This window comes from Eurosta solidaginis, chromosome 1 (assembly GCF_040869045.1).
Source record: "Eurosta solidaginis isolate ZX-2024a chromosome 1, ASM4086904v1, whole genome shotgun sequence".
Lineage (NCBI taxonomy): Eukaryota > Metazoa > Arthropoda > Insecta > Diptera > Tephritidae > Eurosta > Eurosta solidaginis.
Window position 1 is genome coordinate 291,414,533 of NC_090319.1, and position 17,146 is coordinate 291,431,678.

At 34.5% G+C, this 17,146-nt stretch overlaps 1 protein-coding gene across 1 annotated transcript in view; it reads right to left on the reverse strand.

The window, feature by feature from the left end:
• side-III (sidestep III) overlaps nucleotides 1–17,146 on the reverse strand; it is a 733,037-nt gene that overhangs the window by 107,617 nt on the left and 608,274 nt on the right. Inside the window, exon 11 of the mRNA XM_067767231.1 lies at nucleotides 14,329–14,488. Coding sequence (XP_067623332.1) covers nucleotides 14,329–14,488 — 160 coding nt within the window. The remainder of the gene's footprint in view (nucleotides 1–14,328; nucleotides 14,489–17,146) is intronic.

The window sequence follows — 17,146 nt, forward strand, 5'->3', positions numbered from 1 at the left end:
CAGTGCAGCCGTCGGGTTGTTTTCAGGGCTCCCGTAATGCTAAGCATCGATAGTCTGCATACCCCTCTAAATTTTTGAGGTATGTTGTTTTTGTGTGGCTTTCCACCAAACAAGAACTCCATAGTATAAAATAGGGCTTACAATCGCTGTAAAAACCCAATGAGAAAGAGAGGGCGATAGGCTCCACGTACACCCCAGCATTCTTTTACATGCATAGAGTGCCGTTGAGGCCTTCTTGACCCTCTCCTCCACGTTGAGCTTCCATGACAGCTTACTGTCTAGGATGATTCCTAGATATTTTGTGAAAGGTTTCTCCTGTAAGGTCAACCCTCCTAACTTAGGCCTGGTCCCATTTGAGACCTTGTACCTCTTTGTAAATAAGACCATATCCGTCTTCTCCGCATTGACTTTCAACCCGACATTAGATGCCCAGGTATGAATATCCCGAAGCGCCCGATCGATCAAAGAACTAATCGTTGGAAGGCACTTTCCACTTATGACAATTGCAACGTCGTCTGCGTAAGCCGCAAGTTTTACGGGTCCCTCATCGAAGGGAGAAATCGCAAAAATTTTTCTATCTGAACGATCGGCTCTATGGGATATATATTATATATAGCTCCGATCGAAATGATTTTTACAGGAACCCTTCTATGATAAATTAAAATATATATCACTGAGTTACACGTTTATAATTTCTATATTAAGGGAGAAATGGCCAAAATTCTTTCTATCTGAACGATCGGTTGTATGGGATATAACTATATATAGCTCCGATCAAAGTGATTTTTCAGGACATCTTCTATGATATATTAGAATATATATCACCGAGTTTCACGTCTATACTTTCTAAATTGCGGAAGGAATGACCAAAATCGTCTTATCTGAACGATCGGTTATATGGGAGATATACGTTATAGTGCTCCGATCCTACCGGATCCGACAAATGTCTAATATAATACAAAAATACATCCTTGTGCCAAATTTCATTGAGATATCTCAAAATTTAAGGGACTAATTTGCGTTCAAACAGACAAACGGACGGACAGACGGACGCACCGGCAGACGAACATGGCTATATCAACTCAGTTCGTCGCCCTAATCAATTCGGTATACTTAATGGTGAGTCTATCTTCTATATTTCTCAATGTTACAAACATCGGACCAAAGTTAATATACCACTTCATGTTCGTGAAAGGTAAAAAAAAAAAAAATTGTACATAAAGCACCAATCGAAATATTTTAAAATAATACGAGAATCACGTCAGTAATGCGATCAATTTGAATATAGTAGTGTTAATTAAAAATGCCATACGCAAATAAGAAAACAATAATTGAGTTTGGAAATGTATATTCTTTTTCGAGAAAATATTATATATGTATATATCAAAAGACCGACACAGTTTTAATTGAGCAAAACAGCAAGATATTATTACAAATTCTGAACCTGCATTAAAAATTTAATTTGGAGAACATAAATATAATATGAAACGCTTTGATAAGAAATTTACATCTGGGAAGCACAGTTGCCAAAAATGGTCCTTTCCAACCACATTTGGCCCGCTGGTCCCTTTTTTCAATTTTGGTCTTTTTAGGCTGTAACCAAGATTTTGTTAAATTTGTTTGTTTTTTTTTTTTTCAAAATTTCACAAAGTTTTTCACACCTTCATTAACCCTTATATAATTTTCAATTTACCTGAATGGATTTCTTGACAAAAAAAATTGCATTTTTTCTAGCAGATAATTAAGGCAAGGCAATATAAAGAAAAGTGTTGGATCTTAGAGCAAAACAATTTTTGTTAAGGGGGTAAAGAGAAAATCATGTTTTGGTGGCTAGATATTTCGATCAGTTATCAAACACTTTTCGTGATAGACTTTTGTCACTATTTGAGCTTAAAAAAAAGTTGTTCCAAATGCATATGTACCTCAGAGAATTTTAACAGAATTTGCCACTGATGAAGTCATTATTAAATTGAAAAATAAATTAAAGAATGAAACTAACTTGTTTTATATTAAATGCTCTTGCAACTCCCTCAATTTACGTTCGACATGCCAAAACAAAGTGACATTTTAAAAACGTTTACAAAGAAAATGATGAAAATGTTACTTCTCGATTGAGATGTCAATATTTAAATTTTTGACCCAAGAAATATTCTATTGGAAGTAAGGCAGAAATATTTTTTTAAATCGATATCATTTCAAATGCTCAACGTAGAACTACCATTAACGCGTTGGGTAAAAATATTCCCGTTGGCGAGCAGAACCACAGAAACTTAAATAATAATATTGTTAACTAATTTCTCGCACCTTGTAAAATATGATCAAAATTCCATTCTAACACAGTTGAAACTTTTAAGATGTTTCAATTCAATAAATGTGAGTTTTGAAATGTAAAATTTTCTCTAAATAAATTATATCCAAAGAAAAGTGTACGTTTCAAAACTCGCAACTACTGAATCTAGGCCATAGATGGGAAAATTGAAGCGTGAAGGTGTATTTGTAAAGGGAAGAGTAAAAAATTAAATTTTTGTAACATTAAAAATAATAATATAATATTTTGTAGACCAATTAAAGAAAAAAATTTTTTTGTCCATTTTTTTGAGATTTGGTCCCTTTTTTCGATGAATTTTGGTCCAAATGAGAAGATGGTGTGGTAACCGTGCTTATAAGTAACAATTTAAAAGTTACTCATACGCCCTGGCATACTCCAATATGTGCGTTACTTATAACCACAGGCCATGCACATAAATTATGGTCATTGTAAATATACTACAGCGAACAAAATTTTATGAAAATTTAGAGTTCTAAGGCCCACCTGCAAAACGGCAAGTTTCCTTTTAACTCAGAGTTAACAAGATACGAGGGGTTAAACATATACATTTTTGACAATTGTTTTTTAATTAAATAAATAATTTTCCGTTCAGAAAGTGAGCTTGTGAGTTAAAAAATTAACTAAGAAAGTAAAGGTTTAAATTCTCTCAAAACTCACAGGTAGTCTCAGATTTTCTTATGGCGTTTTCTTTTCTGGAAAAAGCGTTATCCTCATGTTGCACTCCTATACTCTAACTTTAAATTAGGGCACCAAGAGCTTTGCTAAATGGCTGCACTTGGTAATGGTGCTTTTTTTCTTATTAAGTGGAAAACATTTTGTGAATGAATTGCACAAACTTGCCAAAGAGGTGTGAAAAACCAACAAAGTGGCTTTACTTTCAGAAAAGAAAATGCCATTATATTTTATAAAACATTTCTTTACACTTTGTATGGAAGACACCTCAAACATCCTTCTAAAAAAAATTAAATAAAATTGTCTAAAAAGTTGCGAGTTTCGAGAGACCTTTTACGTATATTTTTTTGGCCTAAATTTAAGTGAACTACAAAACTGCATACTTGAAAGTATTCAGGGAGGTAAGGTTTAACTGGCTGGCTAATAAAGACCTCACATATACTGAAGGTGTCCATGGGGTTAACAGAATTTTTTTGACAACCAAAAAGATAATCCCTAATTAGGCACCAGGAAAATACTTGAAGCTTTCTAGGAGTTATGCTTCTTCCTGCAACTAGATCTGATAGTTGTACCACTCCTGATAGCTGGAGTCTTATCTTGTGAGCGCAGAGAGCAAGCACAAAACGTGCTCGATTGCTTCCGCCTCCCAATCGCACTTCCTTGATCTGCTTACCCTGACTTAGCCCAATTTAAAAGTATGTGACTAAAGAAGGCGTCTACCAGCGTTTATCATAGACCAGATTTTAGCTATGCGCCCATCCTTGGAAAACACCGCGAAAAAAGAATTTACGCACATCAGTTCTTCGTCTGTTTTAAAGACGTATACGACAGCACGAAAAGAAGCTGCATTTATGCCGCTATTTCTGAACTTACTTTCCCTGCAAAACTTATATGGCTATGCAAAATGATGTTTGAGGAATACCATCATCACAGTCAAAATTGGGAAGGACCCATCCAAGCTAATTGAAACCAAACGAGGTTTCAGACAGGGTGACCACTTTCGTGCGATTTCTTTGATTTGGTGCTGATGAAACATATACTAGCTGCAGGACTTAACCGCTATGGAATAGTATTCCATAAAATCGTACAATTACTGACGTTGATGAAATTATAATCATCAGCCCGAACATCCGCGCCGTTAATACTGCTCACTGCAAGCTGGAAAAAGAATCGAAAAAGGTGGATTTGATGGTGAATGAGGACAAAACGAAGAACCTGCTGTCATCGAGCAAAGAATCAGCACTCCACGTCTTGACAACCGCTTCACTTTTGGTAGCCATAACATCGAAGTAATAAAGGCTTTGTTTATTTGAGTACCAATGTTAACACAAAGAATAACATTAGCTTTGAAATCCAAGCGAAGAATTACTCTTGCCAATAAATGATAATTTGAACTAGTTAAGCAACTGAAAATCTAATTCCTCTCTCGGTAAATGATCATTTAAACGGTTAAGCGCCAATGACTTTGTGTTTCCATTTACACCGATAGTTATAAGTTAAACGGCAGGTTGGGAGGACGGATCTGTTCAATGGGCTGAGCCCTCTAACTCTTTTTCCACCTTTTTCCTCCAACTCTTTTTTAAATTTCCTAATCATTGAAGTACCCCTCGTGCAGAAGTTTCGGCTATCATGGAAGCCGTGGTTTGGATAAGAAACATAACAGCGGCTGAGCAATTCCTTAACTCTTACTCTTTCAACTCTAAACTAACACTCTCGCAGACGAGCACAACAAAGCAAATTCTTCCTGACAAAAATTAGTAATGCTTACCCATTTTCATATGCAAGTTTATGCTTTAAAAGTACATTTAATGTCAACTACAGATGGCTACAAACGATACTATGGCTACTACAACACGTGTTTCGACATTTAGCAAAACCTGGCCAATATGGGAGCTTAGGAGATCCAGCCACATTTACACCCAAAGTAGAGGTTGGATAAGCACACTTGTAGGAGTACTTACTAGGCACATACTTATATGTAGGTATGTGGAAGTGCTCTACTGACGGTTTGGTAAAAGTTCTTAAGATGAAGAACAGAAAGAAACGGTGGATTACTTCTTGTGCAACTGTCAGGCGTTGAGCAGAGCGAGATAGTGCTACCTTGGAGCTCTCTCTGGATAATCTACACCTGACCGTGGAGGACAATATCATGTTCGTGGTAGCTTTTATCAGGTTCCGCTATGGTTCAAATAGGAGAAGTGTGGTATCACAACGGCCATTTTGACATTGGCCAATGTGTAAATCCGTGGTGGCCACTATTAAATAAGCTAACCTAGCTAACCTACTTTGTTTCCTGTTGAAACACAAATTTGAATAGGAAATCATTGAAAAAGCATTCAATATTTAGTGGATAAACTAATTTCACTGGCATGTGTAATTAACACTTTGTTTGGCGAGAAAAATTATCACACAATCACCTTATTTAATTAATTATTTAACTTTTGTTCCGCAACGAAAGAGTTTATTGAATTTCCTATAACCTACTTTTTTAATTATATTTTTTTTTAATTGAAATATATTCTACCACTAATTATGCAATAAATAGATAATTTAGCATTTTTAAATAAAATTTGTATTGTGTAAACTCGTAATTGACAGCTATTTTTGAATACCCTGTAGGATAAAGGAGTTTCAGCATTAGAATTATCATACTTAGGTATAGAACACAATTCCGACTTGCAAAATCCCGAAAGACAAAACACATAATCCCAGCACGATCAAATCCTGACAGTTCATAATCCTCACACGACCAACCCCGACCTGACAGAAGCAAATCCCGACAATTTAAAGTCTCGATACAAACAAATCCCAACCTTGAATGCCGACAGAAATCACGATAATATTTTAATTACAAAATCACAAGCATGATGTCGTAAGCAGCATATGTACATCTTCGGTATTGGTCTACTATATTAGACATCTCTACACAACAAACCTTATCATATTCACTGGTGTTGCCAGTTACGCGATCGACAGTGTTTCTGCTTATGCGTAATATGTAATATCAAAATTTTAGTAAATTCGTGTGGGGTGTGTGTTGTCCGGATTGTCGTGGATTGTGTGTTTGGGATTTCCCTTGGGCGTGATATTATGTTGCCAGCATATTTTCTTGTCAAGTTCTTAATATATCGGGATTCCGGTTGCTTAACCTCATGACGAAAAACAGAAAATTGAAGATAAGCGCCGGATGGATCTAGGGGTGGGAGTGCGGAATGGCCTAGAACGTCTCATATGATCATACTAAATCCTTGCCGAGATGGTCGGGCTAGTACCTTTATGGTGCTTGTTACCGGAACGTACCGAATCTGCATCTGGCAAAGGCCCATCAACATCGATAACACTTCCCAAGGCCTTTAGGTAGTGTCCTTATCGCTACAACAACAACAACAGAAGGATACAACTGTTAAGTTTTGCTAGCCGTTAATCAAACCCCATTGAAAATGTTGGCTGTTTTGTGACTAAATTGACACTTTGTGTAAATTTGCCAAGCCGCTTTTCGACCACGATAACTTCGAATTTTTTATTTTTATGTCAAAGTCTAATTTTTGAAAAGAACTTAAGAACTTTGCGCTATATAACCAAGTTAAACCGCTATTTGGCGTCAATAATGAGATGGTGTAGCAAAGTACGAAAATAAATATTTTGAGAAGAGGCGTGGTAACCACTCTATTTACTAACAGTACCATAAATCGACCAATCCTACTAAAATTTGGTATCAAGATTGTTTTTAAACAAAAAGCATAATAGAAATTTAGTAAATTTTTGGAACCGTTTGGAAAGTTTTTCAAACTCTAAATAAAACGCTGTTGGTATCACTTTTAAATTTTTGCAGAATTATGGTTCTTAGTATTATATTAAGATCATTTCTACTTTTTTAAGAAATTTGCTTAAAGTTTAAATCATCACAAACTTGCTAATTTACATATTAATGCCACTTAACTTCATGTAGAAAATTAAAAAAAAAATAAACTAGTAATTTGTTCAGGTATGCTTCTATTAATTAAACTCTTTACACCACTTTTATTATCAAAGTCGCACAAAACGAGATTATGATAAAATAATATTTTTGAGATCATAACTATCTTATAGCTGTAAGACGATATTTGTATATCTAGAGGTAGTGTGTTCTAGCTTTCATGACATGGCATTTCTTTTCCTTTTCGAAAAAATTCTCGAAAACTCTGCACCTTCTCTAATAGTTCGATTTACTGAACTGTCGAATAAATAAATGCGAATGTTCTATGTATAATATGCTTTTGAATAATGACTCTTCTATAGTAGGAGTTCTTCAAAATTTAATGTATTCGCGTACTTCACATACATAAAAAATAAAAGAAAGGCGCTATAACCTCCAAAGAGATTTATTGCCGAGCATCTCTTCCCATTTTCGTCGTACTTCTTTTAATTTTTCCTACAAATTGGCGGGATGGGATCTACTTGTTTTATGCCGACCTCGAACGGCATCTGCACGGTAGATGAGTTTTCACTGAGAGCTTTTCATGGCAGAAATGCACTTGAAGTGCTTGCCAAACACTGCCGAGGGGCTACCCGGTCTTCTTTCTAAAATTTTTTGATGTTGCTTTGTCCGGCGCGTAAAACCATTATCTTCGGTGTGGTAGGCATAGCACACTTCAATGACTTAAAATTAATCTGACTGCTTGTTCCATAGCTTGCGCTACTTTATTGCTCTCAACTGTCTCGCTCGCCTTTTTCTCCCATATTAGTTAGCTTAGTTGCTTATTCATTTCTCTCATACCTCAGCGTCTCATGTTCACGGTTGCCTTCTATGCATATGAGTGTATATGTCTGGGTAATATGCGCTCTTTGTTGCTATTTGTATGGCCTTTCTGTTGTTGTTTTCTAGCATTAAATACTGGCGTCATAGTGATGTACCGAAACTGCTAATACTCGCCAAAATATTTACGAGACCACACACTGGGTATATAATTTTCGATTTTGCCCAAACTTACATACTTCCTTTCATTATAATATTCTAGGCTGCTACGAGGACTTCTTTCATTTTTAGTTTTGAATTTTTCCATAACGTGCGGATAGCACAGATCTCTTGTAAGTGTTCTCAGGAAACGTATGAACTAGTATTTTAGATACACAAATGCGACAATCAATGAAATGACTTTCCTACTGACCACATATATTTATAATTTTCACACATATGGTCATAACAATTATGCGCACCTATACATGTAAATAAATGTTTTTTGCATATGCAAATGTACATAATTTCTACCGAAAACCATTTTAACGTTTTGGCGTCAATAAAAACATAGATAAACCATATATACAAATATTAATTTGAATTTTAACTATTAATTTTACAATAAAACAAAATAATAAAAAAATTAATATTTCAATTTGGTGCTTTTAAATTGTTCGTTCATTTCATATATTTACATCTAAACTATCTGTAATATAATATTTAGCCACATTTTTGTAAACTTGGTGGGGAAATCACAAATTTGTTTGACCTTAACCCCTTAATTTCATTCGCTTTATTTCGCTGATGCAGTGACACGTTGTGGCCACATCTGCTTGTTTTGCACCAGCACCTGGATTATAATAATTCAAAATAGACACTTTTATAACAACTATCTACATATGTGTACGTGCATATATGGAAGCTGCGTGGTATAGAGAAAGTGGGCTAGCCTACCATAGCTAAGGTACCAGGTTCAAGGACGGGAAAGCCAAACACCTTACAAAAGTTTTTCTAAAAGCATTCAAAATCTGTAAACTCATCCCATACAAATTTTTCCAACACTCATCCATAGTTTTAGGAATGGACTAAAAAAAGTAATAAAATTTCCAAAACTCCTCCTTTTTGCACAATCAGTTGTATGGACGATATATTAAAGAAACAACAGATAAAAACGATATTTTCCATAAATCTTAAATAAATAAATTTTCAGCGACGGAAAATAATTATTTTTTTTTCGGAGTCGAAAAGGCCTGGTCAAAAAATTGTCCTAGGTGAAAATGTTTGAGTTCCCAGGTATCCCTATAGCAATATCATGTCGAATCATGCATCCCGTTTATTTTTCGAACTTTTTCCATAAAAGTCCACATATAAAAGTAAAATCTGCATTTTTATTTTCTTAGTCCGATAGAACTAGTTAAACTCGGACTTTTAAAAATAAAAGTCCGGAAATAAAAGTTAAATCCGGATATTTATTTTTTAAGGCCAAAATAAAAGTTCGGTTTGATAACAAAGAAACGGCTTATCCGAACTAAAAAAATTGTGTGTTTCGGATCAGCCGTTTCTTTGTTATCAAGAGGGACTCTTATTTTGGCCTTAAAAAATAAAAGTCCGGATTTAACTTTTATTTCTGGACTCTTATTTTTAAAAGTACGAGACTAACTAGTTCTATCGGACTCAAAAAATAAAAATTCGAAAATAATTTTTATCTTGATCCAAATATATTAAAAGTCCAGAATTAATAGTTTTGCAAGAAATTATATTATAAAATGAATAACAGTTTCGGCCCTTGTAAATTTTACAAAGTTTCACGATTCCAGCTATCTCCTTGAGGGATATATCACGATGAACCTCTGACAAGACGAATTTTTAAACAATTGTATTTTCGACAATAGTTTAATAAAGTCTAGATGACTCAGCTAAATCAAATAAGGGGCGAATTATGTATTGCGCGACGACTCTTTTTTTCTAGTGTGAACCAAAATTCGTATCATATAAGAGCATGCGTTCACTTCAGACAGTGAGAGTAAACCTGAGTGCCTTTGTGAAATCTATATTATTGTGTAGTGGTGAATGTGAGTCAGTGACTGCGACGCAAAGTGTAACAGCGTCATACATAATGTGGCCCTACGCTTATCCTTCTTACCGCCAAACTCTCGAAAATGTAAGGCTACGTTATTGTGGTTTAGTGATTTTAATGTTCCCGCATTTATTCAACTCAACATACATACAAACTTTTACTCAACAAGAAAGGAAGACTAAGCTCAGGCGATGCCGAACATTAGATATCCAATGTGTACTCTAATATATATAAATAAATTAAATATAAGGAGCGATAACCTCAGAACGGATTTTAGGCCGAGCTTCTCTTCGAATTTGCGTCGTACTCCTTTTTAATTTTTTGATTTTATATTAATATATATGAAGGATACATTTAGAAATTAGAACATATAGAATGTCACAAATATTAAGTGATATGAAATCTGAAATACTTATACACATGCAAATATTGGCTACCGCAAGAAGCTACAAAACAGATGCGAACATAGTAAAAATGTTCTTACCAAACCTTTTTAAAATTTTCTGCTCTTTGGTTCGACTTTGAAAGTTTGGTGAAGAGCTTGAAAGAGTCAACCAAGAAAATAACAGTTTCTTTTAAATTTTTGTACCTTGCCCTAACATATCTACATTGGCAATAAAGTTGAGTGTCATACATATACTGTCGATTATTATCGGCACAACTTTAAGTAACTTTAAAAAAAAAAATTGGTGTGGTCGCTAACGAACCTTCCTCAGATCTTAACATAATACTAAGAGCCATAATTCCAAAGTGATATTAACGGCTCCTGTTTAATGGCTTGCAAAGCCCTAATATTTTCTTCTCCTCAATGTGGGTGGTGTCACGCCCATTTTCCACAATTTAATTAAATATCAATTTTGTTTTGTGTTTAAGAAGAATCCTGATGCCAAATTTCGTTAGAATTGTTAAATTTCGTACGATTTATGGTACGAAACATATTGTGACAAATATTAGCAACACTAAGGAATATTATCATCTCTAAGGCGATGCTAAGCAGTGATTTGTATGCACATTAATAGATCAATCGTTATGTCTACATATATGTACGTACATGCAGCGGAGAAGAGACGGCCAAACACATGCAGATATCTTATCTGAGATGCTCCCAAAAGGTTGCAAATATAATTGTGGAAGTGTCGCTCATAAATACACGCGCATAGGTGAAGCTATACACGTGCATCTGTAGCTTTAATTTTATAGCAGTAACTAGGTAAACTCTGGAAGTGCCTAGAAGATGCAACGAGGAAATCACAGAGTGTAAAAGGCAGCCACAATAGAGGCGCTGCAATCAGTTTCATTTAAGCAACCAATTGTTTGCGAAGTATCAGTGTTATTGTTTAATAAAGGCCATTTTGCATTATTAAATATTGGAGTTATTTATTCAACAATTTAGCACTACGAACGTTAGAAGAAGGTTGCGAATAAGAGGATTTGCACTAAATCCGTTATAATATTATAGAGTGTTAAACTAGAAAAGGGCGGTGCCACGCCAATATAATTTTTTTTTCGTACTTTGCTTCATAATATCATACCTGACGTGATATATATGTAAAATTTAGTTATATTTAGACATATAAATTTTAAATATATTTATTAAAATTTTTTGTAACCACTAGACTTCGATAGAAAATTTAATTTTCATATAAAATACAAATTTCAACACAATATCTTCAATAGTTTTTAATTAAGGAGTTTGCAAAACTCTAAAATTTTCTAATTCTGTATGTGGGCGGTGACACGGACATTTCTCAAAATTTTTCTAAAATTTCTATTTTCCGTCACAAAGTCAACCCACGTATCAAGTTTCATTAAATTATTGGTTTTGTTAATGAATTGTCGCATTTTCCCACCTTTCGAAATTTAATTATCGGTTTTAATTAAAGTGGGCGTGGTCGCCGATTTTAGTTAGTTTTTATAAAGTGAATGTATGATAGTAACAACAATTTCTCTGCTAAATTTCACGATGACATCTTTACCAACTTAGGACTTATGGCTTAGAAGAATTTCAAAGTTTCTTCTTTTAAATGTAGGCAGTGACACGCCCATTTTCCAATACTTTTCCAAATTTCATTTTTTTCTTAAAAAGCTGAATTACCTATGAAGTTTTATTGGCTTATCTGTATTTGGTAATGAATTATCGCATTTTTGCTTCTTTCGTAATTCCATCCATATTCAATACAAATCAATTCTTCTCCCAGGGAAGCCGCATTGTACCAAGTTTCGTAAAGATATATCAATTTTTATTAAAGTTACCGTGTTAGCGAGTGGACGGGTGGTCATGTGTAGATCAAAATATTTTTTTTTTTGTTGCTGGTAATTTTAAATTAAGTACTGCCGCTATCCAATCAAAGTACATTTTGTGTATAAAAATTACAAAATTTGCAAAGGACATTTTTCTGAATTTCACTTTTTTATCAATTTCCTTTCCTGATCTTTGAGCTCGAGGTCCCTTACATTCACAATGTAGTTAAGGCGGATGCCTCTATTTATTCAGTTATTTGAATGCCTTTATTACTTTTTTTATTGCTTTTCCTTTTGTACGCTATTTAGTACATATTGTCGGTCCCATTGAAGACTAGCACGTTTCAGTTGTCATGGAAGACTACTGATTGAGAAGCCGAAATGTGTTAGTCTTTTACGTGAGAAGCTGAAACGTGTTAGTATATAAAATCTTAAAAAAAATGTTTAAGTTAAACGGTTTTATTGAAAATAATACTTACATGATATTAATTTGGGAAAAATTTAAACAACGTGACATCTTATTAATAAGTAAATTATAAAAAAATTAAAAATTGCTTCAAATAAATGTGTTCATACATATAAAAAAAGTAATACGGGCAATCCCCGATTAAATTATACAAACACACAAAATTGGTTAATTCGCTGTAGTTCTATAAATAGAACAAAAACAGCAACAAAACCAAAGTTTCTTTGAAAAACCGCCGTACCAAGCATAGCTTTAACACATAATTGCATACGAATTATGCAATTTGTAAAAGATTAAAATATGCAGAAGAAGGCAATTGGGAAAAACTTTACAACAACTGAGGCATGACGTAGCTGAATGCGTTTGTAACCATTTCAACTATCGTAGGAGTGCGGGTTCGACTCGCACTCCCGGGAGAAAAGGCTATGAAGAGATTTACAAGGTATAATCGAAACAGCTGTCGCCTTCCGTCCTGATGTCACGTTGTTTAAATTTTTCCCAAATTAATAAGTAAAACATTTTTTTCTTTTAAGTATTTTTTTTTGTCAAGTTTTTAGTCTTTATTTAATTGCCTATTATTTCTCATTCTATTTAGTTCATTTAGTGACTCATTATCACAAAGACTCTTTCCTGACAATTTGTTACAATCTAAGTCCTCAATACATAATCCTTCCAAAGACTTTACTCGAATCTGAGCCACGTATGATTGTCCTTCCTCGAACTCCAAATTATTTTAATGTCACCTCTACCTCTACCGGACTCTATGTAATATTTGTTCCAAATATGAGTCAAATCGGAAATCATAGGTCGCTTTCTATTCATGTATGTATTATGTGTTCCAAATATGGACCAAATCGGACCACAAATTTTTTGAATTTCTCGATCCTTGCGCCACCTAGCGGCGACTTCCAAATATGAGCCAAACCGGACCACATATATGATTTTTTTGAATATCTCGATCCTTGCGCCACCTAGCGGCGAGTTTTTTCCCAGGTCGCTTTCTATTCTCGTATTTATTATGTTTTCCAAATATGAACGAAATCGGACTACAAATACGATTTCTTGGAATATTTTGATCCATGCGCCACCTATCGGAGTTTTTTTTTATTATTTCATTGTAATCGTGTTCTGAAATATATTCCAAGTTTCAAGCTTGTAGCTTGTTGGGAAGTTACTTGAATATCAATTACAAATTCGTGCCGGCCAGCCAGCCAGCCGGCCAGCCTGTCAAATCAAGCTAAACAAAATTGTTTAAAACGCGGACAGCTGAAACGTAAAAGTCTTCCACGCACGAAGCTGAAATATGTTAGCCCTCGACGCGAGAAGCTGGAAAGCGGTAGGTTTTCACGTGAATAAGTAAAACGTGTTAGTTTTTCATGGGACCGACGATATATACTCAATGTTTTTATTTCAAATTGTGTGGAATATTTTTTGGCTCGTTTAACAGAACTTGATGTGAAATTTTATTTTTGATTTACAGCAGGTGCTGAAGTTTGAAATCGGGTTCACGTACATTCATTCTGGTGTTAAGGTAAATGCTATAACACTGAATACTCAAAAAATATGTAATTTCCAATAAAGTTCCCATGTTTTAATTACCCATGTTTTTTTTTTGCTGTTCGCTACTGTAGATATGTTCGTGTGCACACCAGCAAAACTATTTAAACGCTATTTCCATTTTGAAATCATTTTAGCTGACAGCTTGTGCATGTAAACAATGCATAAAACACTTTTTTATATTGACAGAAAAATGAAGTTGATATGCATTTATACTCATGTACATACTATTGTCATTTAAACATATTTAGTAGTATAAAAATACTTACAACGTATTCGCAAATTCACCAACGAACTTTGTGTTTCGCCACGATCGTTGGCCGCCGCACAAGCATAGAAGCCAGCATGAATGCGTGCCACACGCTGCAAAACCAGTGAACGTGTGGAAATAATAATACCCCATGAGACGTTTTGTGTGACCGGAATGCCCTAAATGAGAAAAGATGTTTATATTTATTAATAAATAGTTACCGTTGTAGAATAAATGGTATAAAAACACCCGGCCGTGGACACGATAGTAAAAATTTGAAAAGTTTAAGTCATTTCGTGAGTTAAATTATTCTTTTTTTATTTTCGAAAATTAAAACAACTTTCGTTAATCAACCTTAAAAATGTTTTCGAAAATTCAAGAAGATTTTACGAAAATTTCTTTGTTTTAGAATTTTTCTGAGTTATCAATTTTTTAAAATAAAAAATTCGCAATTTTCGTTATATTTTTGGATTTTTCGAACTCTTTCGAAAACTTGTTGGAATTTTTTCTTTAATTAACGAAACTAAAGCAGGGAACGCTATTTCGAAACTTGGCAAATTTTAGAATATTTTTTAGGACGTGTGACCCTACAGGAGAAACCTTTTACCAAATATCTAGGAATCATTCTAGACAGTAAGTTATCGTGGAAGCTCAACGTGAAGAAGAGAGCAAAGAGGACCCCGACAGCCTTATGCATTTGAAAGAATGCTGCGGTTCCGTTTTTCTCTCACTGGATATTTACAACGATTGTAAAGGCCATCTTATACTTAAGACTCCTTATTTGTTGGACGGAAACTCAAAAAAGAAAGTAGCTCTAAAAATGAAAGGCTATCAATACATACCATCTGTAGGCCTTGTGGCGAAGATCATGATGTTAACAACTGCAATGAGACTTAGTGCCTCGTAGCAGTTGGACATAGACCACACGGCCATAGTAATATAGCGTCATAAATAACTGGAAGAATATGCTGCCTTATTCCCTACCTGCGCTTCGATGGGCCACGATAAAGGCGGAAGGTTAGCGCCATGGGCGCTCAAATGACGGGTGTATATCGATGGTTCTAAAGTAATAGAAGGATTAGAGTAAGAGATATACCGCGCAAATCCGGAATTAAAAAAGTTCTACAAGCTGTCAAAACACTGTAGTGTGTTTCAGGTGGAAGAAGAAGCTATTACTAAAACAGTATTAACACTGAAGGCAATTAGCTTAAACTGCAGCCGCGCTAATATGTACATTGACAGCCAAGCAGCAATTAAGGTTATAATCTCTCATGGCACAACATCTAAAAGTTAGAGTGTAAGCGTTAGAGTGTAAGCAATCCATGGAATCAAACAGAATAGTCTGAAATATATATCCCCATTGGATTCCGGGGCACATGGGAATAGATGGATAAGTAAATGCTGATGAGCTTTCTGAGCAGCGCGCATTCCTCGAAGCTTGTACCGTAAATATTCTAATCAGCTTGGGCGAGGTTTAAAGAAGGCGAGCTGTACAAACATTCAACCAAGCAGAAAAGACGTGGAACCTAAAGCGGGGCTGAAAAATGTCGAAGATCATGTGCACGTCTTACAACCTCATATTAAAAATGTTATCCTAATCACTGAAAAGAGGATACTGCAGGGTCGTGATGGGTATTCGGACTTTGTACCTCCTCCTGACGTAACATGCTTTCAAACACGGCCTTTTTAGTGATAGAAGACGAAGAAATTGAGTGTTAGAGCAGGAAACGATAGAGCACATTTTGTTCTTGTTGCGTGCGCTTGCAAAGCTTAGACTCCAGCTATATATGTTGACACAGCTAACACATCTAAAAACAGCAAGTGGTATGGGTCTAAAAAAGTGCATAGTATTTGTAAAGATAATGGGGTTATTTTATAATATAGGTCCTGATGTTCAACAAACTTCTGATAACACTACGAACTCATTCAGTCTATGTTAGGTCCTCACTTTCCAGCCAGTTCAACCTAAGCTAACCTCAGAACATTTCGGCTGCACTCAGAAAATAACACATTCCATAAATAGGCCAAACATTTCTTAAAAAAAAAAAAACGTTCTTCCTCAATTATTTTTATCAAGAATCTTTTATAGAATATTTCTAACAATATTTACATGTACGAGTTGGGTCAGTGAATAAGAGCGCTTGAATGCAAAGTTGAGTACCTCGACTAGAAATCCACGGGCGTGAAAGTTACACGATTTAATTAAAAAAAAAAAAAAAAGTATATGATTTTCCCCAATTTTAAGAAAATCATTCCAATAATCAAGAAAAAAATTGGTTTAGTTTTTGAAAAAATTGTTACTCGAGATTTAGGGAAGGTTTTCTATGACAAAATAACATATATGATTTTTTCTTACTTTAGCTATTTTCCTCGTTTTTATGATTTATTTTTGAGTGTTTTTTTAATGCAGTGAAAACATTTGCTTTGAATTTCTGGTTATTGTTTGCATTTTATTAATTTTGTTATTGTGTGGCTGTTCTTTGTTGTCGTTACGTTGGTATATTTTTGTGCAAACAATTTTTCATGCGAACAACACCGCAAATAGAAAAGAAAATAAACTCATAAGTACACATAACAAATATGATATGTACACATATACACATATAAATATGCGCCCGTGTAAATAAATATTATTCAGATAAGATTTCCCGTTTATGTATATGCAAATGTGTGTAAGACCAGATAAAAAAGGAAAATGTATGAACATAAAAAATAAACATGTAAATAAGAATAACAAGCAACAATGCACGTTCAAAATCTCTCAACACTTCAACTTGCATACATAGTCCTTCCATTTGCTCAGAGAATTTGCAATTGTTGTTTTTTTTTTTGCTTTC